The sequence below is a fragment of the Botrytis deweyae genome (genome assembly GCF_014898535.1).
Source record: "Botrytis deweyae strain B1 chromosome Unknown BDEW_015, whole genome shotgun sequence".
Lineage (NCBI taxonomy): Eukaryota > Fungi > Ascomycota > Leotiomycetes > Helotiales > Sclerotiniaceae > Botrytis > Botrytis deweyae.
The window spans coordinates 336,959-359,865 of record NW_024066222.1 but is presented as its reverse complement, the minus strand read 5'-3'; the positions used below and the strand labels follow the sequence as shown (position 1 = coordinate 359,865).

Below are 22,907 nucleotides of genomic sequence, written 5' to 3'. Positions count from 1 at the left end.
GCATGACCTACCTACCTACGAGTACTTCATAAGTATTCACTCTCGCTGAGCGCCCAATAATCAAGTATTTGGAAGCGCAGCTTTAGTTCAGAGCAAAATGAAACAAATCTGCCAAGTGTGCATGGTTTTGGAAAAGTTTGTACTGATACATGAGTCCATTTCTGAGCATTCGATTGGACGAGCACCCACAACGCGGAATTATCAATCCTGTTAACGAAATCTTCATGTCCTTAAAGGTTAATGTCCTAGTCGAAACATTCTCGAGGTTAAACCGTCATGAAAATCGTCTATTTCACACCGTGCAATCTCAGGTTTCCCTCTGAGAGTAGTGTACATATGAATCCCAACGCCGCCGCAATGATATCACACGTGTAAATTGACTCAGCTTATTCGAATGAGCCTGATCGACAACCCCTCGCCCCCTTCATGCGACAACCTTAACCCCAATGGTTTTCGCCTGCGCAATCACTGATTTGCAAAGCCCCTCCAAAGATAACCCTGATAGGCGCAATTCTGATTGTTTTATTTTGGCAATCTCGTAGATGTGCTTCAAACTGACAGTACCCACAACCGTTGTCGAATCTGGTGCTCCCTTTAGCTTTCCCTTTTTCGCCTCAACGCCTGCAGCGCTGAGAAGTAACCATGATGTTGACGGTGTGCGTAGTTCGAAATGGAATGATCGATCTGGTCGCACTGTGACTCTCGCGGGAATTGGGGTTCCTGGATTCATATGGGCAGTTCTCGCATTAAATTCCTAGTGAAACCATTAGACTAACTGGCCATTTGAGAACAACATGAATTGTGTTCATGATACAAATGAAGTCGAAACTGCAACAAGATTCAGGAACTGCGCAAGTTGGGGATGTGCGTACCTTGCAAAAGTCCATTGACTTTACACCTTTACTTCCCAATGCAGGACCAACCGGAGGACTAGGACTGGCTTGTCCTGCTCCTACTATGAGTTTCACTATCACATCTGAAGCTGCGCGTGCTTTCGACATCGTTATTAAGGTGCTGGCTGAGGAAGATGTCCTGGCAGTGAAGCTTTCTTGAGGTCAATTTGATAAATTAAAATTTTAGGCCGCGTCTGTCGCCTTGTCGATAAGGTTCTGAAAATGACATGGGTTTTTTGGTCAAGGATCCATTCAGCCTTTCAAGGTTACCCCAAATTTTAGATAATCCACATGCCGAAACTCATTTGATTTCTGTAAAATGATGCGACACAATGCCTTTTACAATAATACGTCATTTGTATACACTTTGATATTCTTCGCAAACGACAGCAAGATTAATCCCTTCTAAATCTATGAAAGGGGCTTGCACGTGATTAAATATGGATGATGTATGCATTAGGCAGGAACAAGATGATGGGGGGGTCATCTTGGTACTTGAAGGACGGTTGTCCCTCTCTCAAAGACAAACATCACAATAAATCATTTCACTTCCCCAAGATACAATAACAAAAATATTCAAGATGATGAACTGGGCCAAAAAGACAATGGCCAATGTTGCCGGCACAGCAGAACCAATCTATGGACCGTCAGCAATTATACCAGTCGGCAAGCAAGCAGAAACCACGCCATACACTGAACTTTCGAGAGAAGATATGAAATGGGTCGCTATGGACTCAACGAGCGTAGAGACTCAGACTTTCTATTTCATGGCTGATAGTGGACATATTGCCATGGCGCAAATTATACACAGTAATGTTATGTATGATTTACACTTGTCTCCTTGTAAGAACGAGATGCTAATACTATAGGAAGTGGCGTGCGAACGACAACTCAGTTCAACTGCAAAATCTCCTATCCTAAAGGTAGTTCAAAGCCTAATCTATGGAGTTCCGATCAACTCAGCAACGTCGAATTCAGCGATGATAAAACCTGCTTCTATGCAGACGATGTTGCCATTGATCTTTCCGAGGATGGCACAGAATATACTATCAAATCCATGACGAATGAAGCATCCATCGTCAATCTCACAGTGACTCGAGTCGCTCCGGGTTTCCATGTCGGTAAAGATGGCAAATCATATTATGGCACAGATCCAAAGGCTCCTTGGGGTTCGATGAGACATGCATTCTGGCCACGAACTATCACCAAAGGATCCATTACAACCAAAGATGGGTCAATAGACTTCAAGGGCAAGGCATTGTTCATACATGCGCTCCAGGGAATGAAACCACATCACGCTGCCGCAAAGTGGAATTTTGTTAACTATCAAGGTCCACAATTTTCAGCCATAATGATGGAATACACAACACCTCCAGCATACGGTTCTACCGTCGTCAGTGTTGGTGGCATAGTCAAGGATGGCGAAATCATCTGTGCTGGAGCTGGAAATACTGCCAAACACACCCGGATCAAGAATGATGAGGATGCTGGCTGGCCGGAACCAGAGGCTGTCAAATTTGACTGGCAAGGAAAGACAAAGGACGGAAAATCCGTTTCTGGTTTAATCGAAACAGACCTCGAGGAAAGACTCGATAGAGTTGATGTCATGGCTGAAGTCCCTGGGTTTGTAAAGAAAATCGTGGGCAATGTTGCTGGAACAAGACCATATATCTACCAGGTTTGTCATACATACTTCTTACGAAATTCCGTGATACTAATACTCCATGTAGTACTCCCCGCGTAGCAAGCCAACAACCTTGAAACTAAAGATTGGAGATGAAGAAATTACAGAGGAGGGAGTTTTATACACCGAAGCAACGTTTATTTCCGAATGATACCTTGGGACTTGAGTTTATGGCATTGATGTTTTTACTTGTCAATTTTTTTTGGTTTTCGGGCGTCAGCGAAACAAGAGACATCATGGGTGCGTTGGAGAATAAGTACATACATTTTAGGGCTTGGAGATACCTTATGGGGTAATAGAGTCTCTTCAGGAGGCTTGGATATCAACAGAAGTTCTTTTTCAGAATAATAAAATTGCTCAGTACATATATAGTATTATTGAAAGTGAGACCCGGGTGAGAGGAAAAAGTAGAAAAACGCGCTAGTTTCAAGTCCCGTGACTTCGTTTTCCCCCCGCTTCCCAGCCGCGTTCAACTTTCGTTTGTTCAATCCCTTTCAACTTTCAAACAATTGTCTCAACTCCATTGGATGTATGATCGAGTAATAATATTACGATAAATTGCTACCTCTTCTAAAGACGCATATCAGCTCCTTGTAACAAAATGGCACCACAAAGCTTATCCTCACCATACTCTCGAAGAGGTCATCATTCAATGGCCGGAAAGACTGTTATGTCAAGCCTTGGTGGAGGCAAGGGCAAGACCGGTCCAGGTGGTAGGGGAATCGGAGGTGGTTCTCGTCTGAGAAGACATCGGTGAGTTTTTTGGATCGATCTCTATGATTCTTGAGGTTACTTCATTTATCACTGTTCTCAAGGATTGGACACTTTGCTAATATGTTTCTGATTTTAGAAAGGTTTTAAAAGATAACATTAATGGTATTACCAAAGGTGATATTCGGTAAGTACTTTCGTGGTAAGGCTGAAGATGCGAACTAACCACAATTCATAGACGTCTAGCACGAAGAGGTGGTGTTAAACGTATCTCATCGATGATCTATGGCGATGTCCGTGAGGCGATTAAATCACGTTTGAATGAGGTCTGTACCCTCGTTACAATGTCGAGATCGTCGTTCTAATACCTTGCAGATTTTGAAGGATTGCGTCGCAATAGTTGAACACTCTAAGAGAAAGACGGTCACTGTCAATGATGTGAGTTTCTTGTGCTACAGTTGCTGGTTGAGACTCAAAGCTGATAATGTCATGTTAGGTCATTTGGGCATTGCGTCGACAAGGGAGACCTATTTATGGTTTTGACAACATCGACAAGTGAACGGTTGCACGCTGTTGATGTGCATTTCGACTATTTTGCGAGGATACCCGTTGCGTGCATATTTGTAGGACTATTTATTGATGTGGAAATCTTGGCGCGCAACACTTTTCGTTGTTAAGCTACATTTTTTTCTTTTCTTTCTACAAGATATTGAGGATATATCAAGCGGCAGAAGTATGTTTGTAACAATATTCTGATAAGCATATGGTATTGGAAGGATGACAATCAAATAGAGGCCATTGAATCATGAGCAGGCTCTACAAAAGCGTGTTCGACTTATACCGGTCTTCTTCTATTTGCCCCGGAAAGATTGCCTGCCTGTATTTACTTTTCTTTCTGTGCCCAAGTGAGCATAACTCAATGCCAAACCCTTTTGAAGGTTTCGTTGCAATATTTTACACCATAGTCGTACTCCTCCCCATTCCCCTGCCACCCCCTCTACCAGCGCTTGAATGCATCCTTTCCACTCCCACATCACTATGCATTCTCAGCACCTCACTTCTTCCATTGTTTTTCCCATTTTGACTCTTTCTTCCCATGAATCCTCTCCCTTTCTTCTCCAATTTTTCCACCCTCTCACTCTCCCTCTTCTCCCACAATTCATCTATGCGTCTTGAGCTGGCACCCCCATACCAAACTCTCTCACTATAAATGCCCATTTTCGGACCGCCTGGATACTGTCCCTTCCGAACTTTACTCTTTCGAGAGAAATAAGTGCAGGTTATGTAGAAACCGTGGATGTGGCCGGGAATGACGCCCAGGAGGAAAAGGATAGTGTTGAGGAGACAATCGGCACCCACACCTGCGATCTAGGGTAGATATTAGCCTAGTTGAGTGAAATTGAGGTTGAGGAAGGGGGATAAGAGACTCACAGCCATAACTGTCACGGGCGGACCTTTGATTTGATTAGTTTTCTAATTGTACAGGTAACTCGATGATGGAAGATCGTAGAAAGTGCACATACAGAAAATATTAATCAATAACATCAATAATCTCTCTCGAATCATCTTGACCTGGAATCTAAGAGAATATAAATATGATTCGCTGCCCTGTTCAAACATACAAATTTACACCAAAGGTTGCAAAAGCCGTCAAAAATTGGATGAAATACACAAATTTCTAATCACGAATTTTATATCATCTTAATCTTCTTAAAGACTTTAGACGGGAAGACAAAAAGCTCTAGCATTTTATCAGGTTTGTGTTATCTATCTATTGATTCTAGGAGCTGAATGTGTTGGATCCTGTTCTTTCGAATCAAGAGAGCAGGGATAAGAGCTTGGTTTTGGTGATGACGATGACGATGAGCTGCATGTGAGAGTGTGAGGTTGAATGTTAATTTTCCCGGGAGAAGGCAGATGGAAGAAGTAAACGAGGACTTGAGTTAATGTTATTTTTACCAGATGAGTCTATAACAGTGTAATATCGATGTTTGGTTCGCAATGGCGAATAGTGGTATATCAAATTAGCTACAGCTACCTATGTACCTATGCCTGCTGTGCTAAGAGAGCTAGCATATAGAGTCATTAGGTTATGCGGCCCCAAACCGGAGTAGAGCATGCTAGCTAGCACTTACCCAGCTAGCAATAGCGATCTAGAACAAACAACCACATTATTGAAAGAAAGAGGTGAGAGGTAGCAATCAACTTACAAACATACAAACAAATCGATTGGTCACAAAAACCAAAATCACGTGTTCAGGCGTTCCATACCCATGTAATTGCCGATGCTCTTGAAATTAATCGAACCTTGCAAACGCGTCAAGCTTTCTCTTGCAACAACCACATTTTAGAATTTTGGTACATGATAAATCGGTTTTGGGATTGATCATGTCGAATCTAGGAAAACGCAGCGCGTCATCCGGTTTTGTCGATCTGACAAACTCGGATTCAGAGGATGAGGTACCTCGCGCTCAGCCCAAGCAACCCAGACTCAATTCTACACCTGGTCTGTCAAGAGCTGGTTCTGGTTCTTCAAGACCTTCACAGGCTGCTGGAAATTCAAGTTCGAGTCAAGCTTTGAATGTCCGTGATCAGTGGGGTGAGGGTGATGAAGATGAGATTATTGATTTGAGTCAAGATGTCGAAGAGGGCTTTGGATGGGTGTTGGTTGGTGCTCTTGATGGGAAGATTGTGGGCGTTAGATTTTATGAGGGATATGCGACGGTTGGTGAACAGGTCATGGTCAGGAGAGAACCGGGAAATCCGTATGATTCGAATGCGATCCGTATTAATAATGTGAGAGGTACACAAATTGGACACTTGCCGAGGGAGCTGGCTTCTAAGTTGGCTGGATTTTTGGTATGTAATTCTGGAGATATTGGTGATGTGAAATGAAGACTGATGCCAAACTTAGGATGCGAGAGCAATTGTTATGGAGGGAGTTCTTACTGGAGAAAAGAGAGCATATGATTGTCCTGTTTTGCTTAAGATTTACGGACCAGCGGATCCTGTCGTGAGAGCTAATTGTATGTCGTGTCCTCAAGCATTCATCTGCTACAAGAGTTTCTAAGATAATATTTCTGCTTGCTGACTATACAACCAGTGGAGAAGCAGTTGGCCGCCAAGAGATTACCATTGAAGAGACGAGAAGTGGCGCCGCCAAAGCCGTCGAAGGCTCCAGTTCCACTCTCGCAGAGAAAGCAAATGGGTTTCACATCTTCTCAAGCTGGTAGCTCTAGTCAGATAGAGCCAACACCTCAACCAGTAATCGATCTTGCACATTTTGTTGCGAACAGCGAGCGATTCAATCCGAGAGAAGTGGATAAGATGGCCGAAGAGTTGGGTTTACCTGAAGATGCACTCTCAAAGATGCCCATGGCAGAACAACCAAAAGATCTCAAGGCTACATTACTTCCGTATCAGCGTCAAGGCTTAGCGTGGATGCTTGAGAAAGAGAACCCAGTCTTACCGGATGCAAAATCAGACAAAGTTGTGCAGCTTTGGAAAGCCTCAAAAGAACACAAAGGCACATACAAAAATATCGCAACCAACTACTGTGATAAGGCTCCGAAGTTGGCCTCGGGTGGTATACTTGCAGATGATATGGGTCTTGGAAAGACTTTGCAGGTTATCTCCCTTATTCTTGAGGGTGGATCAGGTACGACTTTGATCGTTGCACCGGTCAGTGTTATGTCAAATTGGGCACAGCAAATGGAAAGACATATCAAGGAAGACAAAGCCTTGAAAGTCTTGACTTACCATGGTAGCCAAGGCAAGGTCAAGGAAATGACCTCGAGTGACTTTGCAAAGTACGATGTTGTTATCACCACTTACGGCACACTCAGCTCAGAGTTGTTCCCTCGCGGTTCAAAGCTTCCTGCGAAAGTTCCGACTACTTCTGGTTTGTTTTCGTTCAAATGGCGCAGAATCGTCTTGGATGAAGGTCACATCATCCGTAATCCAAAGACAAAGAGTGCGATTGCAGCAACAAGTATCAGTGCCACTTCAAAGTGGGTGCTAACAGGAACACCGATTGTCAATACTATCAAGGACTTTTATTCAATGCTCAGATTTTTGGGTATTGGTGGTGGCCTCAATGAGCTTGAGGTTTTCAACGCCGTGTTTACTCGTCCATTGTAAGTGCTCACTTAAGGAGCATCATAGTAATTACTTATGCTAACTTACGTTCAGGGCGTTAAGGAATCGTGAATCAGAACTGCTTCTACAAACAACAATGAGAGCTTTGTGCTTGCGACGCAAGAAGGATATGAAGTTCGTCGATCTGAAATTGCCAGAATTGTCAGAGTTCGTCCACAAGGTCAAGTTCAGAAATGATGAATTGAAGATTTATGAAGCTTTAGTGTGAGTACCAACATCCAATCTCCCAACGCTTATACTAACAAAAAATCAGTCAACAAGCTAAAGGTATGGCTGATCAATATCAAAAGCAGTCGGAGTCTCTCAAGAAGAACAAAATCCAATACACCCATATCCTTGAAATTCTGCTTCGCATGCGTCAAGTATGCAATCACTGGAAGCTTTGCGAGAACAGAGTCAACACCCTCATGGAAATTATTGAAAAAGACGACGTAGTTGTGCTCAACGCCGAGACTCGTCTCGCTCTACAAATGCTTCTTCAGCTCAACATTGACAACCATGAAGAATGTTCCATCTGTCTCGATGAACTTCATAACCCTGTCATCACAACCTGCAAACACGTTTTTGGACAGGAATGTATCGAGCGCACTATCGAACTCCAACACAAATGTCCAATGTGCCGTGCCAATCTCGAGAACAAAGACGTTCTCGTTCACCCTGCCGTCGAAACAGCGGAAGACGAGGAAATCAATACAGATGAGCAATCCTCCAAGACCGAAGCTCTGATGCAAATCATCAAAGTCACACACAGTGACCCACTTTCGAAAGTCGTCATTTTCTCGCAATGGACTTCATTCCTCAACATTGTTCAGAAACAACTCGAGCAAGCTGGAATCAAATCTGCTCGTATCGATGGTTCAATGACAGCCCCACAACGTGACAAGGGCATGCATGCCCTCGAAAGCGATCCCGAATGTCGAATTCTCCTTGCCAGTTTGGCCGTTTGCTCTGTAGGTCTCAATTTAGTAGCAGCTGATACAGTTATCCTAGCCGATTCCTGGTGGGCCCCGGCAATCGAAGATCAAGCGGTAGATCGCGTGCATCGTTTGGGACAAAAGCGTGAATGTAAGGTTTGGAGATTGGTAATGGAGGGAAGCATTGAAGAGAGAGTTTTGGAGATTCAGGCGGAGAAGCGAAAGTTGGTCGGTAGAGCATTTCAGGAGCAGGCGAGTAAGGGTAGAGGGAAGGGAAAGGAGACGAGAATGGGAGATGTTTTGAGATTGTTGCGTTGAGTGATTAGTAGGTTGGAGTTGTATATTGTTGGGATGAATGATGAGTACCTAATGGGGTTTGGATCTGCGCGGATGGCGAATTCGTATTTTGTGGAGTTAAGGGTGGGTGGGTGTGAATGACTCAGAGAGATGATTCTGTTTCGCCTCGCGGCTTCTAGATGGATTCATAAACTCGCGCGGTATGTACAAATATATCTACATAAATGAAATACAGATTTGTAAAATATAATATTTCTGCCTGTAGGTCGGGCGAAATGATATTTTTATGCTACAAGTTCATGTAACAATATTAAAGTGAGAACCCGTAGCAACGTTACAAGGTAAACCGACCCATCAATAAGCACACTGAAGCCACACGACGTAATGATAAAACGGGACACGAGAATAGGAATTTCAGTGTCTACCGGGGAGTTCTAGATCAGTTCCCGGTGAGCTCTGATCGAAATCTAACTGCTGAATTTCGTCGCCTCTTGGTGAGCTTTCCTTCCTCGATATTGCAGGTTGTCATTTTGAGCGTGTTCGACTTAGATTTCTGACGTTTGGTGGATAGTCTTTTTGATATATAGAATTTATACAAGTGATTTCCCGTATCCTACTTAGTTCTCCTCTAGAATTGAAGAATAAAACCGGGGTGTAGAATGAGAACCAGCGAGTAGATCTAATGATCATACCACAACATCATATTAATTCGTGTCCAAATCCAAGCTTAACGCCAAACAACGTCCTACTACCCGTATAGTATCGAGCTATATATACCAAAAACACATCTATACAAGTAATGTACTTTCCAATCAATGGATTAATAAATCCTCTTCCTCGTCACTCTTGCCCTCATCATCCAATCCCAAATCCAAAACATCATCATCTCTTCTAGAACTTTCATCATCGGAACCTTCCACAACCCCCCCGCCCAATTCTAACTCTTCCCCTAATAGTCCTTCCCTTTCTTCTCCTTCGCTTCCGCTTCTCCTTCTACTTTCTCCATTTTCCATATCATTTCCACTATTCCCCTTCTCTTCCTCTTCTCTTCTCCCGATAATCACATTCCCTGCAACTAGCAACGCCGCGCCTAAGAACCATAATGGTGGTAAACTTTCCGAGAATATTATAAAGCCGAGAACAGCCGTAATCATGAAATTGGACGATGTGTTTATGATGGAAACTTGAACGGTTGAGGTACCGCGAGCGAGGGCTTTGGTAAAGAGGGTCCACATGATACCATTGAAAACCAAGTTGAGGAGGAAAAATATCTATTGCAGTTATAGGTTAGCGATGTGTACAATTGAGAGGTCTTGTGGCTGTGTTGGTGTTCCGTTTCTCATGAAGGGTATCGTCCAAAAACAACATCGCTCATTGAATAAGAATGGGAAACTCACTCCTCGCACACCATATTCAACAACCTTTTCACCCTCCCCTAATCCCAGAAATCCTGCAACATGCTCTGCAAATGAAGTCGTTAATTGTGTTGTCGTTCTGGGTTCAATAAAGTGTCAGCGCATTAGAATCTAGCGATGACATGACATGTCCATTCATTCCGTATAGCTTTCAAAGAAACCATTCCGATACATCCGCGCATATTCAACCACTTCCCTTCTATACTTCTCCTTCCATTGAATCACTAAGTCCGCAAAGAATTTGAAGCAACTTGAAAAAAATCCCAAGACAACCTACAATTTCGCAAAAACTCCATTGAAAGCCGCACAAGCACCACTAGCCACCGCCAATAAAATCCACTGCGATTTCCGACTAATATTCTCCATTGTGTTTTCTTGCCCTTCTTCTTCGTCCTCGTCCTCTTCCAAGTCTAATTCTGGTTCATTCCCTTTACGATGTGAAGAAGATGTTGATTCCGAAATCGTAGTTGCATTATAAGAGCCGTCGTCATTCAGAATCCTATTCTTAGTCTGAAGCTTGTATCTAACCCCTGTTCCTGTTGTGCCTAAGAGGGGTTTGCGTGGATCATCCACCTCAACTCCACCCAGTGCGTCTACTCCACCATCAGCCTCAAGTGTAAGAGCGGACATGGTAGAACCGGTAGTGAGTGCTGTTGTTGTACCGGCGTTGACTTCTACCAATCCTGAGGACTCGTGATTGTCGGATTCGTGGGTAGAGGTGGAATGAGTAGAGGACTGCGTTTTGCGTTTGGCAGGGCGGAGCATGGTGAAGAGCCTGTAGTGTTGGGCGTTGTTAGGGTAAGGTAGAGGTGGTTATCCCTTTGTTGGAGGTGTGATTTGGGGTGATATAGTAAGTTACGGTGCCCGGAAGGAAACCTAGATACGCGCTGGTGCTTGCTTAATTGCATGGGGTTTCGAGAAATCGTAAGTCTTACATGTCATTGAAAAATGACACTGACAATTATGTGATTCTGATAATTGTCGTCAAACAATTGTAATGGTATGTAGGTAGGTCATCTGCATTTCATCGGAATTATTTCTTTTTTCGAACTAGTGAGTCGAGGGCGTCGCAGTTTCCCTCTTCACAAATGCTGCATAACGCCATTTTCAAATGCATGTATATAAGCCCTCATGGGGTAAATCTTTATTTGGTTCAATAAGCTTGACTCCAGGTTCATGGCCATCATTTATGCTGTTTTTAGTAAAACTACCTAATTATGGTTTGATACTTGAAACTTGGTCGTCTACCCTCTTCTCTCACCATCTCCTCTCACCCACTGTCACCATGTACTCCGTTTTCACATATCTCCCCCCTTCTCAATATAAAAGCGCTAGCTGCGCAAGAGTCAAGGTGCTTCCTCTCAGCTTCTCAAATTCCACAGTATACCCTATCATCCGTCCACGCATCCAGAGCCAGTACCGCTCGAATACATGGGCTCATCTTCAAGAGCCGTATCTTTCTTCATTCCACACATATAAAACTACCGTGGTCGAGTTACTTAAATTGCAGTGAAGCAAGTTCAAGGAACTGGTATTACAATGAGGAACACGAAAGCTGGGTACGATTTAAGTGCTTATGATAGAGCAGGTCTAAGGTATTGGAGTCGATGGCCTAGTGACTGCCACGAGAAGCTCTTTGGGTTCTCCGGATGCTCCAAGGGATCAGTAGGAAGGCGAGAGGACGACCCATCTCCTTCTGATCATGTCTATGTCATAGACATTGAAAAGAACCCCCATACTTCGATTCTTTGGAATACATACCATTATTATCTCATTTAATGTATTCCGATTAGATTCATGATCAATGAAATGAATCTCTAGAGCTGATTTAGTCGTTGGTTGTGCCATTTTGGATCCTCCACTTATGTGTGACCAATCCTCACAATATCCAAGAATCTCATTCTCAATTTTAATATCGACGGCTTCATTCAACTCTGACAAAGCAGGTGATAGTTCTCAATAAGATATAGAATTCAAGAATTCAAGAATTCAGAATCTACAATCTACAATATTTGGAGTCATAATACTTGAAAAGTGTGTGACACAAGACCACTTTTTGGAAATGGCTCACAGTTTCACTATTTTGATCACTCAAATTATCATACTGTCTTTGAGATCAGAAGGTAAAATCATTATAGTTCCATTCATCTAACATGTAATTTACTAGCTACTTCAAGAGTAGGAGTAGAAATCCAATAATTCAAAGACCCAAAAACATAAGAAAACTCCTCAATTCAGAAAATCCGCTGAGGGTACCATTACTCAAATCCAGCCTGTATATTTCTTCTCATTCTGCCATTCTTCCATTCCTCGGGGGTCTTTATTTCTGCTTTCTCCCTGTCGACTGTTGGGCTCTCCGCTGTCTGTATTCCTGCCGATAGTCTTTCTGCTTTCTCCCTGTCGGCTGTCGGCTGTCGGGCTCTCCCCTGTCTGTCTTCCTACCGATAGTCTTACCGCTGCCTGTTTTTCCGCTGTCTCCTTTATGCGAACCGCCCTAGAGGTGAGGGGCCTCCTCTTCGGATCGTAATCTCCTACGTACAACCCATTTACTCGTGGACGTCCCTTAATACGAGAAGGGCTACCACCCACTGATATTGGTGCTGGGGAGCTCAATCCCGAAGTCGAGCGGTCACTTGTTCTTGAGACTTCCTGGTAACGGGAACTGGGTGAGTCACGCTTTGTGTCTTGAGCTGTTGACCTGACTGAAATGTCAGCCGGCAATTGAGTGAGCCATTCCTGAGTAGGTCGCGCGTTAAAAGGAGGAGGAGTGGAGAGTAAGGATGGTTGAGAACATGTGTCTGAAGAGCATGAGTCCTGGTACAGTCTCGATGAGGAACCGGATTTACGATGGCGTGTTTCATGAACAGGGCTGGAACGAGTTGTTTCTGGTATGACGTATTCAGCTGCGGCATAGCTAGCAGAAGTAGAAGGAGAGGCATAGGTAGAGTATGTGGGGCTTGGTGAGTATTAGCTGGAGCGTTGCAAGTTCAAAGAAGGGTGGGGGAAATCCTGGTTGTGCCGTGGAGCTGGAGCATTACTAGTAGAAGCAGAGGCAGAATATGCCGCATGTGTAGGCGGGTACGCGATAGAGGATTGTCGGTTCATGGATGTGTGGGGAAAGTTCTGGCTGTACTGAGAACCTGGAGCATTAACAGTGGCAGGAGAGGCAGGGAGTTTGTTGGTCATGGACGGATTTGAACTGGAGGACGGCTGATCTGCTACATGCGGGTAGAAATAATTTCTGTTGACCTTGGGACCTTGAGACATGGTTGTGTTTTCTTGTGAGCGAGTGTAAAATTGTAAATATATCTTCAGAATCTCGAAAATCGGGAAGTGATCCTATAAATAATTCAGATATAAAATTTCTTTCTGCTTTAACTTTTTTTCCTCTCCCCAGGGAATCTCGAAGCTTATAAGTAAAATTTTGGCATTAAAACTATGGTCTTTAGAATCATAATGTGGAAAAGGGGTATGAATCAAAAACGTTCATTTTGGATGACTCGAGGTTTCTTCCCTGGGAGTCAATGAGTCAACTCATATACTTTGATGCTAGAATTATCATAGCATCTCTGTGACTAGTATTACACTCTTGAGATGAAGCTATGAGTCTTCCGAGTACATGGAAAGGTACAAAATGCGGATCAAAAATATACTGAATAAGAGAATTGCCGATATCAAATACAACTAATCCTTTCGTCGCCTGTGTAGCCTGTGTAGCTACGGATCCGTTCCTCTCAAGAAGAGCAGAGCAGTCACATACCGGAACACTCATGGTCTTACTCAATCGCCACTTTCAACCCTTCTACCTCCCAAGCAAGCTTCGGAAACTATAAGTTCAGTCGTCGAAACGTCCGGGTTTAGTGGTACAACATTATTGCCCTCGTTTCTGTATAATCTGCTACTGGCGAAATACCGGGTTGCGTAGAGGTGCGGCCCCAACAGGCAGTACTTAGTGATTGGAATTGAACGCTCGTTCTCTTAGAAACTTGAGTCGGTTGGGTTGGCGTGCGATTTCCCGGGTGCAGTTTTTCTGCCTTAGCTCTCCATTTCACTGGCCCTTTATGAGAGAAGGAAGGATGACGTGAGAGCTGCCAGATGCATACATATGGTGGATGTAGGTATACATGCACATGAGCAATGAAAATCCAAAAAGAAAATAGTCCACTTTGAATCCTTGAAACCCTCCCTTTCCATCGATCTTCAAGACAAAAGTTAATCAATCTTTAAATTGTGCTTGAATCAGGAAGCCTTTCGCATTACTTGCGCAGATTGAATATCCCGACGAAGTCTTATGTTTATCGACAGTATTCGTGCTAGCTGTGTCAACAACTTGAAAGCTCGCGTATCGATGTACGCAATGTTCAGCTACCAGAAGCTTAGTCTTTTGCGCGCAATATCGATGGCTTTCAAGTATCTTTTGTCTGTAAAGACGAAAAAGACATTTTCCAACGCAGGCTAACTCTAACTTCAGTCCACTTGTTACTTATCGTCTTTCTCAAACTTAACGAAGTTCTTTGAGATTCCTGTTCGTGTATCTGTGTCTGTGCCTCTTCCAAGCGCATATTGACATCTCGCGATGTGGATTCCATTTCTCCTTCGTCAAATTCACCCGGCAACACAGATGGAACAGTCTCAAATCTATCCTCATCAAACAATCCCAAGGCAGAAACTGCCGAGCTGGTCTCCTTACGGCCTTCTGTCATTAGGCCAATGACTGTGAGCCGAACTACAACATCGTCGAGGTCCTGCTGGATATCTCTTCCCTCATCGCCCGTTTCCGCCATTGCCTCCCAGTAATACTCGCTGTAGTCCTCTTCTGGTACACCATAGTTTTCCTCGAATTCTTCGCCCTCGTTCTGTGATTCATCCTGAGACGCTTCACTCTCGGTTGCAGCGAAAAACAGGTCATCATTGAACACTTCATGCTCTGGTACATCATTCCATATCGTTTTCTCCTCAAAGAATGTAATCTCAGACTCATCTAACCACTCCAATATGTGAAACTGGTCCTCAGTCAAAGGATCTCTATTGCCAAAAGGTCGATGTTCAAACTCAAGAATTGCACCCCTATGCATATCACTTGGTACCTCAGTCACAGAACCCTCCTCGCAAGTTATCAAAGAACCTGTGGTAAGCACAGGCGAGGGAATAACATCATTGCGAAGGACGTTTAGAGGTGGCGAAAAGGCCAAGTAAGACCTGGTAGCCCTAGAGGAGAATCCAGATTTTCTTTTCTGTATCACTAAGTTTTTGGCAGCCACAAAGAAACTCTTGATAGTTGGTCTCGGAGACGGCATGATTTCAATGTTTGAAATTCGAGGAGGGAGGGAGAAGGGAGATCTTGATGCAACGAAGTTGTTGTTCAGTTGAAAGTTCTTTTCGAACATGTTGAGAGGTGTGTCGGTTGAGTTACCCATAAGGTCACTAGACTAGGTGAATGACGAATACCGTTAGGTAGCGCAAAGTATATATATGAGAGTTGTAGTATGGGGTACCCCATCATTTGCATTGAAACTTCAGCCATTGACAAATAATATCAATTGTTTCTTTTTAGTCAAATGTATCGGGCTTTTGTATTCGTGCCGGTCAAATCAGATTTGATCCTCATGCTCAGTTGGCGTTCAATGGCAACCTTATTTAGCCAAGCATCTTGGTCTGGACTTTTGGTGAGAATACCTGAATGATGGTCTCGAAGTTCGGTACCTGGGACAATTGGAAAGAAAACACATATAGCTAAGCCCCATAGATCGTCATGAGCTGAGTGGTCTGTCTTTGTGTCGAAAGTGTTGGCGCAAGCATTTTCATTGGAATCGCTTCGATACTGAGAGAGATTATCAGTAACCTCAAGAAAGATTTGAATAGTCTAATCATGATAGGGAAACTAGAAGATGATCCAAGTGGAAAAGATAAACATCTTCAAAACATTCGATGTGTGAACTAGTCCCTATAATTGAATGGATAAACTGGGCATTAGATGACAGTAAAGAGACAAGAGACGTAGGAGATCATTGAGAGATTCCTTCATAATCATGTACTGGGTGCCATCTTAGTCCCCATCTAGTATAGTCGACTTTACCCAATGTAAATATACCGATTCATGAATGGTAGCATTGACAAACCAACCCTCAGTGATGGAAGGATTATCTATTTTCTTTCCCTGGAGTGTCTTCAATTGTTCATAGCATTCGAACACATAGAAGGTCTGTTGGGATTGATTTGCCTCTCTGATTTATAAGTCATGATCATTTTTACTGGAGCATGGTGTGTGGCTCTATTAAGAAAGACTGGTAAACAGAATTATCATGGTTCTGCTACTAAATTAGTGACCCATCGCATTGCGATGTCTATGATTTTGATACCATGCCGCTACATACGAACAAGATAGGCATGTTTTCCTCATTCTCCGGCAAAGCGCCATGAAACGCCACGGAAACCAATAAACGCCCGAGATGTCCTTTTTCTAAAGTCATTGAAGAGCCCAATCTGTAAATGCCATTCTTGATCGTCCGAAAATCATTCTGTATCTCCCAATCTATCCACCACCATGTCCCCAATATGTCAAATAACCGTAAAGATTCCTCCCCAATATCTACTGAGGATCACCAGGCTTCTTGCTGTTGCAGCTCACGATCTTGACTTTGTCCGCCGTGACTGACTGACTGGAGTTCTCCATCTTGAAAGTGACATCCTTTATCAAGAAAGTCCAAACCTCGTCGCAGAAACGATACGTATCCAAATGTCCCTTCAATATCCAGTCAGTTAAAATTCTGTTTCATTATCGCCACTCATGTCGAAAAGTGTTGTTCCTCGTAATGACTCTGGGCGCATATACCTTGAAAGTCAATCTCGCCTTGACTTTGTCTGCCAAAACCTCCGTGATACTTCTATCAAAGTTTGCCAATATTTTCATTGCGAGTTGAGGCTCGATACGTCTCTCGCTGATCAAATCGTCAAGGGTATCTGTGAGCGACATGCCGATACTTAATGCTTTGTCAGTAAATGTAGATATATTTGTGTACTTGTGTAGCAAAATAAGGCACAGTACCTGCTACGGCGGTAGAGCTCGTAGAAAGACTGTGGAGCCGCCATCTTGTATGATTGTAATATGAGATTTGCGGTCGAAGGGGAAAAGTTGATGTTGTTGATGGTTGTTGTTTATATATGGAGGGAAGGCTGAAGTAAGCGGCTGTGTTGCGCAGCGTTTGGCGCTAGCTACGGTTGGCGATTTAGGTTACTCTTTCGGTTGGAGCTCGATGAGGTACAGACCAGACCACCCAAACCATAGCTTTGTCGACATCAAATAAATACTCAATTCCTTTCACTTTGTTGACGCAGATTATCTGGACAAGATGAGCCTTACATATGGAATTGGTGGTGCTACCACAGCGTTGGCAGTGGTTGGGGCTTGTAAGCTTTGGATGTCCTGTTTGGTTTGATGATCAAAAGCTAACAGGTGCTGCTAGATATGCTCTTTACTGGCGATGGAGAAGCTTTCAATGTACGAATTTCGAAGCGCGATCTGGAAAGGAGTGAATCTAATAAGAGTAATAGTTCGGACAATTCCTCGAGGAGATATCGCCATACGCGTGGGCAGACATGGGTATTGGCATGTGTATAGGATTGTCAGTTGTTGGGGCAGCATGGTACGCAACAACTTCGCCCCTCTTTCTCGATCATCAGCTCACAAATTATGCAGGGGAATTCTGATTACCGGTTCTTCGATTCTCGGTGGTGGTGTTAAAGCTCCTCGTATTCGAACCAAGAATCTTATCTCCATTATTTTCTGCGAAGTAGTCGCCATTTACGGCGTCATCATGTCCATCGTCTTTTCATCCAAGCTCGGTCTCATGGAGAGCGAAAACCTTTATTCTGCCAGCAACTACTACACTGGATACGCCCTATTTTGGTCTGGCATAACAGTGGGAATGTGCAACTTGATATGCGGTGTTTCAGTCGGCATCAATGGTAGTGGTGCTGCCCTGGCAGATGCTGCTGACCCAAGCTTGTAAGTGTAGCATGTCGATATAACCTGCTTGAAGATGCTAATCCGTGACAGGTTTGTCAAGATTTTGGTTATCGAGATCTTCAGTTCCGTACTAGGACTTTTTGGTCTCATTATCGGCTTGTTGGTTTCATCAAAGGCACCGGACTTCGAGTAGAGGATAAGCTGTGGGCGTGAAGGAGGGTTGCAGTTCTGGTGTGGAAAGAGACGTTAGATAAATTATTGTTTTGTACTGTGTATATCATCCAAGTGGAAGCCGACAAATGGCGTTCAGGGAGAAATCGATTTCAAGCACTTCTGGGTTTTTAGGCAAAGGTTGCATTAATATTACTATTGTCAAATGGTGGTATCGCTAGATTGTATTATTAAAATGCCATTGTAGTAAATGGAACTCTCGTGCTCTGGAACATAATTAAAGTGCTAAAGTGCAAAGTTTCATGACAATTCCACTGCAGCTTAAACGCCTCAGACGCCCCAATGGGTGTTATTCAATTAGCGACACGCCATGCTTTACTGCTCTATCATCATCTTTGACGTCACAAGCTTTGTGCCTCCCCTGCTCCATTATGCCTCATACGACTCGATTTCCTCCACGGCCACAATCGGACCCTTTTCAATATCCATGGCCTGCTGTGACTGATCCTGTAGTTGTTGCATTTTTTGCATCATCTGCTGTTGCCACATCTGTTGTTGCCGCACCTGGTATTGTAGGAGAATCTGCTGCTTGACCATTTGTTGCTGGACTAACTGCTGCTGTATCACCTGCTGCATCATGTTTTGTTGCGCATGTTCTTGCATCTGCTGCTGCCGATGTTGTTGGTTGAGATCCTCTAAGCTTCGTCCAAAAGGATTGATTTGAGCATGAGATACCCCATAGCCAGGCTGTAAATCACTGTTCACACCCTTTCGATACGTACCAAATGGCTGCATACCATCGGCTGCTTGAGATCTTGCACCAAGTTCTCGTTGAATTTCTCCCATCTTCGAGTCTACCCGTACTCCACGAGCTTCAAAGTGCTGCTCCATTTTTCGCCCGTATTGATAGAACATTGCAAGATCCATGCCTCTCTCCTTGAACTCCTCACTATAAGAGTACAAATCAGCATTTTTATATTGATATATTGCACTCGGATAAAGGGGGTGGGCATTTCAAGTGCATGCGCACAATCAAAATGAGAGAAACGTTGTACTTACCGCCAAATGTGTCTCAAAGGTATGCCATCCTTCAACCTATTCACGGCATACTGCTCATCTTGAGGTGTCATTCCACAGTGATTCCAAAAGTACCGGCTGGGTACACCCTCTACCATCAGTCCTTCATAATAGCCTCGGCTGCTCCATTGTTGAGTGACACCATCTACACCTTTATTCAGTTCATACATTTGCATCTTCGCTGGGAAGTATAGTTCTCGTAATTCTTTCATGGAACCTTTCTCTGAAGGTCCCTCGGGAATATCTTTATCTTGAATCGAGATCAAAGTTGAGAGGTCCTGGTCTTTAACGGAGAGCAAGTCTGCAACAGTATTGTTGATGTACGGCGTGAAGATGTAGGGATGGTGTAATGAAGCTTTGAGTCTACGCTCTAACAAGTTTTCTCCAGTGGGCGGTGTTGCTTCATCTACAATCTTACGTGATTAGTACTTTTCAATGGAAACATTAGAAATCAGGGCATATCTGAATACGTTGAGTCATAGGGGTTTGATCAGAAGCTGAAAGCACTCAAAAGGAGTGACCATAATGATGAATTGTACTCACGTGGGGGAATCGAGGTTTTGGCTATCTCCATGTCAAGAAAGTCTTTGGTGACACATTCATTTGGAGTAGAGGAGAACTGGATTGAGTGAGGTGGAGGAGGATATGTAATCGGTTCGGCTAACTTGACTGCGAAGATTGCGCCGGTGAGGTCGCCAACTCCTTCGAGAAACTCATAGTCTTCATAAGTACGGAATGGAACGGCTTTTGGCATCTGTAAACAATTAATAATGTGGTGGCATTCGTGGTGCTTCGTAGATTTCAAGCAGATCGTTATAAAAGCTGCCAGTTCTCCGAATGTATAATCTTGACCAATAAATAGAACACAACACAACACAGCTAGACATACATGATATTCTTCTTCACACATTTTGCAATATCCAGATTGTCCGATCCATCTACAAGTACCAAAATCCAAGCCATCCAAGATGCCGACCCGCACAAAAAATGCTCTGAAATTTTGTTCGGGGCATGGATTAAGGCGAGCTGTCATACCAGCTCTCCAGAAAACTGTATTACAGTATTCTGTGATTTCGATAGATTTATGGCCACATTTCTGCCATTGATAGTATTCGTATTGACACATTATGAAGTATCTGTATTTCAATGAAAGTAATATTGTTATGATTGTGGACAGTTAAAAAACAAAAGAAAGCTTGAGAGTAAATATTTGGGAAGGAGAGAAAGAGACCATGTGAAGGATGTTCTAGAGCTTTTGATACCGAGAATGAGAGGAGGGAAGAGTTCCTTCCAATTACAGAATGAGAATTACCATCTAATTCACTTTTGATTCTCAATCAGGTAATTTCACTCATCATGACATTTAAATCCATTCATTCAACCACCGACTGCCAACCAGCAACATCGATCTCAATTGAATCCTCTCAACCTCTTGTAAAAATCAATCAACCTTCATATTCACTTCTGACCCTACTCAATAGCAACGCTTCTACCTTTGTCTTTTTCGGCAAATCCTTCAATCCGACTGGTAAGCATAATAATGCATTTGCACTCTTTAAGCTTCCAACTCTTGAGCTACGTTGCATGCCAGTGCTACTTGCATATAAAATGCCGTCTCTCCCTATTGAGACAATCGCTCTATGGTACTCAACCCTTTGAGGATCCAAACGAATGTCGTGTGATAGAGTTACTGGAACCTTGGGCAATCCCACAGGAGATATTCCAGAAGCGTGATGTAGAGAAGGTAGAACGAATAGATGGAGGGTAACTATAGCTGAGACCGGATTACCAGGTAGAGAGAATATGACCTTCGAAACTCTTTCTCCATCATTGTTCTTCACTGGTACCGTCGCAAAAGTTGTAGGCTTACCGGGTTTCATTGATACACGACCGAAATGAATTGTTCCCCCTAATGATCTCTCAATGGTAGGTTTAAGAAGATCAAGCTCGCCCATCGATACACCACCAGTAGTGATAACAACATCAACTTTTCGAAGTCCATCCCGAAGTGTTTGTTCGAGATCTCCAGGTTTATCTCGAGCAATACCAAGATCTACGACTTCAAATCCTAGACCTCGAACGGCAGCCATGATTGTTGGCCTATTGCAATCACGAACTTCTCCCATTCTGAGAGAGCCAGGTCTGTTATGTTCGACAATTTCGTCTCCTGTGGAGAGCACACCGACTATTGGTTTTTTGTAAACAGTGACTTCTGCTCTGCCGACAGACGTGAGTAGACCGAGTTCGCCACCATTGGCAGAAATTTCTTCCCCTTTGCGCATTATAATAGACCCAGCTTCAATGTCACTACCGACTTCTCTAACATTTTCACCAGGCTTCACTCCATCGGCTAATATCTCGACTTCTTTCTCCTCTCCACCATCCTCGGTCATCGTCTTCAGCACAGTATCTTCTACCATTATTACAGAAGTAGCTCCAGGCGGAAGTGGTGCACCAGTTGTAATGCGTGCGATCTGACCTTCTAGCAGAAGAGGATGCTCACCGGCGGTGGCATGAGATATCGATGCTACAGGAAACACGCCTTTGTTCGATTTACCTTCTGTAGCAATGACCGCATATCCGTCTACAATACTGGCGCGATATGCCGGCACAGCTTCAGTTGCCGTAACATCCTCCGCTAGAACAGATCCTACTATGTCTCCGTTTACTTCAGCTTTTACGGCATGAGGAGCAGGTGTATGTTTTTCTATTAGCTTCAAAGCTTCTTCGACAGATAACATGGGGTATGGAGATGAACGACTCCGTCGCGTTGGACCGAGAGCGGGATCATTCGAAAGAGGATTTTCATCTGGCGCAGTATGTCTAACAGGCATTGCATGCCCATGGCTATGGCCGTGGCTATGACTATGGCCGTGACCATGTGAGTGATTATGGGAGTGATCATGTTTATGTGAATGTACCGGCAGAGAAGCACGCTCAGAACCAATGCCAGCTTCCTTCTCGAGCTTCTTTACACCTCCCGCATGAAGCGTCCGGGAATCTGCTCCTGCGGCCTGAAGGCAAGCATGCGGTAAGAGCTTCAATATTGATTGAAGGTTCTCCTTTGCCCCTTTGGGAGATCCAGGTAATGTGACGATGATTGTCTTGTTGCGAACACCCGCTACCGGCCTTGACATGAGAGCAACTATTATCAGTCAACTAACTGTTGGTACTCGTGATTCTTCTAAACCTACAAGGAGTAACTGCCAATGAAGCAGCAAGCATTCCATGGACAAGTCCTGGAGCTTGCTTGTGTAGAAGGGGTGTAATTGCCTATGATAGTACATTTTAGCATGCGTATGATACCTTGGGAGACTATATTACCTCAGGAGTATTATCTGAGACTGCAAAGCCGGTCCCGCCAGTAGTAATCACAACATTGATAGTATTTCCTTGGTCCGTCCAGGACATCACACTTCTCTGAATATCTGTCACATTATCACTCACGATCTTCGTTTCCACAACTTCCCATTGGCCGTCTGCTTCCTCGAAAACACCTTTTAAAACAGGACCGGAGGAGTCGGTTGACGCATCTTTAGCTGCAGTAGTCGACACAATAAGAATTGCTGCCTTCAGAGTCTGTTTATCCATTTTGAAATCTGCTATCGAATGATTTGAGGT

General features: G+C 43.7%; 13 protein-coding genes across 13 annotated transcripts; 4 read left to right on the top strand and 9 right to left on the bottom strand.

Annotated features, from left to right (window-relative positions):
- Positions 1-424: 424 nt before the first annotated feature.
- Positions 425-1,001, bottom strand: EAE98_006817 (uncharacterized protein; the record flags this gene model as incomplete). Its single annotated transcript, XM_038954440.1, has 2 exons — positions 425-754; positions 873-1,001. 2 exons carry the CDS (start codon positions 999-1,001, stop codon positions 425-427), a joined length of 459 nt encoding a protein of 152 aa, XP_038809120.1.
- Positions 1,002-1,137: 136 nt separating this feature from the next.
- EAE98_006816 (uncharacterized protein) lies at positions 1,138-2,946 on the top strand. The gene is made up of 3 exons (XM_038954439.1): positions 1,138-1,713; positions 1,767-2,571; positions 2,624-2,946. The coding sequence occupies exons 1-3, from the start codon at positions 1,475-1,477 to the stop codon at positions 2,726-2,728; spliced, it is 1,149 nt and encodes a 382-aa protein (XP_038809119.1). The 5' UTR covers positions 1,138-1,474; the 3' UTR covers positions 2,729-2,946.
- A 232-nt stretch (positions 2,947-3,178) lies between these two features.
- On the top strand, positions 3,179-3,847 carry EAE98_006815 (uncharacterized protein; the record flags this gene model as incomplete). Its single annotated transcript, XM_038954438.1, has 5 exons — positions 3,179-3,330; positions 3,428-3,475; positions 3,527-3,614; positions 3,664-3,726; positions 3,785-3,847. The coding sequence occupies 5 exons, from the start codon at positions 3,179-3,181 to the stop codon at positions 3,845-3,847; spliced, it is 414 nt and encodes a 137-aa protein (XP_038809118.1).
- Positions 3,848-4,242: 395 nt separating this feature from the next.
- On the bottom strand, positions 4,243-4,854 carry EAE98_006814 (uncharacterized protein; the record flags this gene model as incomplete). Its single annotated transcript, XM_038954437.1, has 3 exons — positions 4,243-4,656; positions 4,720-4,742; positions 4,812-4,854. 3 exons carry the CDS (start codon positions 4,852-4,854, stop codon positions 4,243-4,245), a joined length of 480 nt encoding a protein of 159 aa, XP_038809117.1.
- Positions 4,855-5,676: 822 nt separating this feature from the next.
- On the top strand, positions 5,677-8,937 carry EAE98_006813 (uncharacterized protein; the record flags this gene model as incomplete). The annotated part of the gene is made up of 5 exons (XM_038954436.1): positions 5,677-6,147; positions 6,203-6,314; positions 6,392-7,424; positions 7,480-7,650; positions 7,700-8,937. 5 exons carry the CDS (start codon positions 5,677-5,679, stop codon positions 8,676-8,678), a joined length of 2,766 nt encoding a protein of 921 aa, XP_038809116.1. The 3' UTR covers positions 8,679-8,937.
- Positions 8,938-9,147: 210 nt separating this feature from the next.
- EAE98_006812 (uncharacterized protein) lies at positions 9,148-11,034 on the bottom strand. The gene is made up of 3 exons (XM_038954435.1): positions 10,350-11,034; positions 10,055-10,151; positions 9,148-9,928 (listed from the first exon to the last, which is right to left on the bottom strand). The coding sequence occupies exons 1-3, from the start codon at positions 10,835-10,837 to the stop codon at positions 9,470-9,472; spliced, it is 1,044 nt and encodes a 347-aa protein (XP_038809115.1). The 5' UTR covers positions 10,838-11,034; the 3' UTR covers positions 9,148-9,469.
- A 1,300-nt stretch (positions 11,035-12,334) lies between these two features.
- On the bottom strand, positions 12,335-13,339 carry EAE98_006811 (uncharacterized protein; the record flags this gene model as incomplete). Its single annotated transcript, XM_038954434.1, has 2 exons — positions 12,335-13,028; positions 13,155-13,339. The coding sequence occupies 2 exons, from the start codon at positions 13,337-13,339 to the stop codon at positions 12,335-12,337; spliced, it is 879 nt and encodes a 292-aa protein (XP_038809114.1).
- Positions 13,340-14,478: 1,139 nt separating this feature from the next.
- On the bottom strand, positions 14,479-15,459 carry EAE98_006810 (uncharacterized protein; the record flags this gene model as incomplete). Its single annotated transcript, XM_038954433.1, has 1 exon — positions 14,479-15,459. One exon carries the CDS (start codon positions 15,457-15,459, stop codon positions 14,479-14,481), a length of 981 nt encoding a protein of 326 aa, XP_038809113.1.
- Positions 15,460-15,626: 167 nt separating this feature from the next.
- EAE98_006809 (uncharacterized protein) lies at positions 15,627-16,461 on the bottom strand (the record flags this gene model as incomplete). Its single annotated transcript, XM_038954432.1, has 3 exons — positions 15,627-15,893; positions 16,164-16,274; positions 16,447-16,461. The coding sequence occupies 3 exons, from the start codon at positions 16,459-16,461 to the stop codon at positions 15,627-15,629; spliced, it is 393 nt and encodes a 130-aa protein (XP_038809112.1).
- A 200-nt stretch (positions 16,462-16,661) lies between these two features.
- EAE98_006808 (uncharacterized protein) lies at positions 16,662-17,161 on the bottom strand (the record flags this gene model as incomplete). The annotated part of the gene is made up of 3 exons (XM_038954431.1): positions 16,662-16,814; positions 16,905-17,052; positions 17,118-17,161. 3 exons carry the CDS (start codon positions 17,159-17,161, stop codon positions 16,662-16,664), a joined length of 345 nt encoding a protein of 114 aa, XP_038809111.1.
- Positions 17,162-17,421: 260 nt separating this feature from the next.
- Positions 17,422-18,231, top strand: EAE98_006807 (uncharacterized protein; the record flags this gene model as incomplete). Its single annotated transcript, XM_038954430.1, has 5 exons — positions 17,422-17,479; positions 17,536-17,570; positions 17,624-17,715; positions 17,769-18,077; positions 18,129-18,231. The coding sequence occupies 5 exons, from the start codon at positions 17,422-17,424 to the stop codon at positions 18,229-18,231; spliced, it is 597 nt and encodes a 198-aa protein (XP_038809110.1).
- A 407-nt stretch (positions 18,232-18,638) lies between these two features.
- Positions 18,639-20,412, bottom strand: EAE98_006806 (uncharacterized protein; the record flags this gene model as incomplete). Its single annotated transcript, XM_038954429.1, has 4 exons — positions 18,639-19,158; positions 19,269-19,692; positions 19,830-20,040; positions 20,176-20,412. The coding sequence occupies 4 exons, from the start codon at positions 20,410-20,412 to the stop codon at positions 18,639-18,641; spliced, it is 1,392 nt and encodes a 463-aa protein (XP_038809109.1).
- Positions 20,413-20,731: 319 nt separating this feature from the next.
- Positions 20,732-22,877, bottom strand: EAE98_006805 (uncharacterized protein; the record flags this gene model as incomplete). The annotated part of the gene is made up of 3 exons (XM_038954428.1): positions 20,732-22,431; positions 22,481-22,559; positions 22,611-22,877. 3 exons carry the CDS (start codon positions 22,875-22,877, stop codon positions 20,732-20,734), a joined length of 2,046 nt encoding a protein of 681 aa, XP_038809108.1.
- Positions 22,878-22,907: the final 30 nt, after the last annotated feature.

Bases quoted from the DNA above. Each gene is read 5' to 3' on its own strand.
- EAE98_006816 (XM_038954439.1), top strand. From the start codon at position 1,475: ATGATGAACTGGGCCAAAAAGACAATGGCCAATGTTGCCGGCACAGCA. The intron at 1,714-1,766 runs GTATGATTTACA...TACTATAGGAAG, and splicing joins ATTATACACAGTAATGTTAT to TGGCGTGCGAACGACAACTC. The intron at 2,572-2,623 runs GTTTGTCATACA...TACTCCATGTAG, and splicing joins CAAGACCATATATCTACCAG to TACTCCCCGCGTAGCAAGCC.
- EAE98_006812 (XM_038954435.1), bottom strand. From the start codon at position 10,837: ATGCTCCGCCCTGCCAAACGCAAAACGCAGTCCTCTACTCATTCCACC. The intron at 10,152-10,349 runs GTAGGTTGTCTT...TATTGAACCCAG, and splicing joins AATGGAGTTTTTGCGAAATT to AACGACAACACAATTAACGA. The intron at 9,929-10,054 runs GTGAGTTTCCCA...TAACTGCAATAG, and splicing joins TTGAATATGGTGTGCGAGGA to ATATTTTTCCTCCTCAACTT.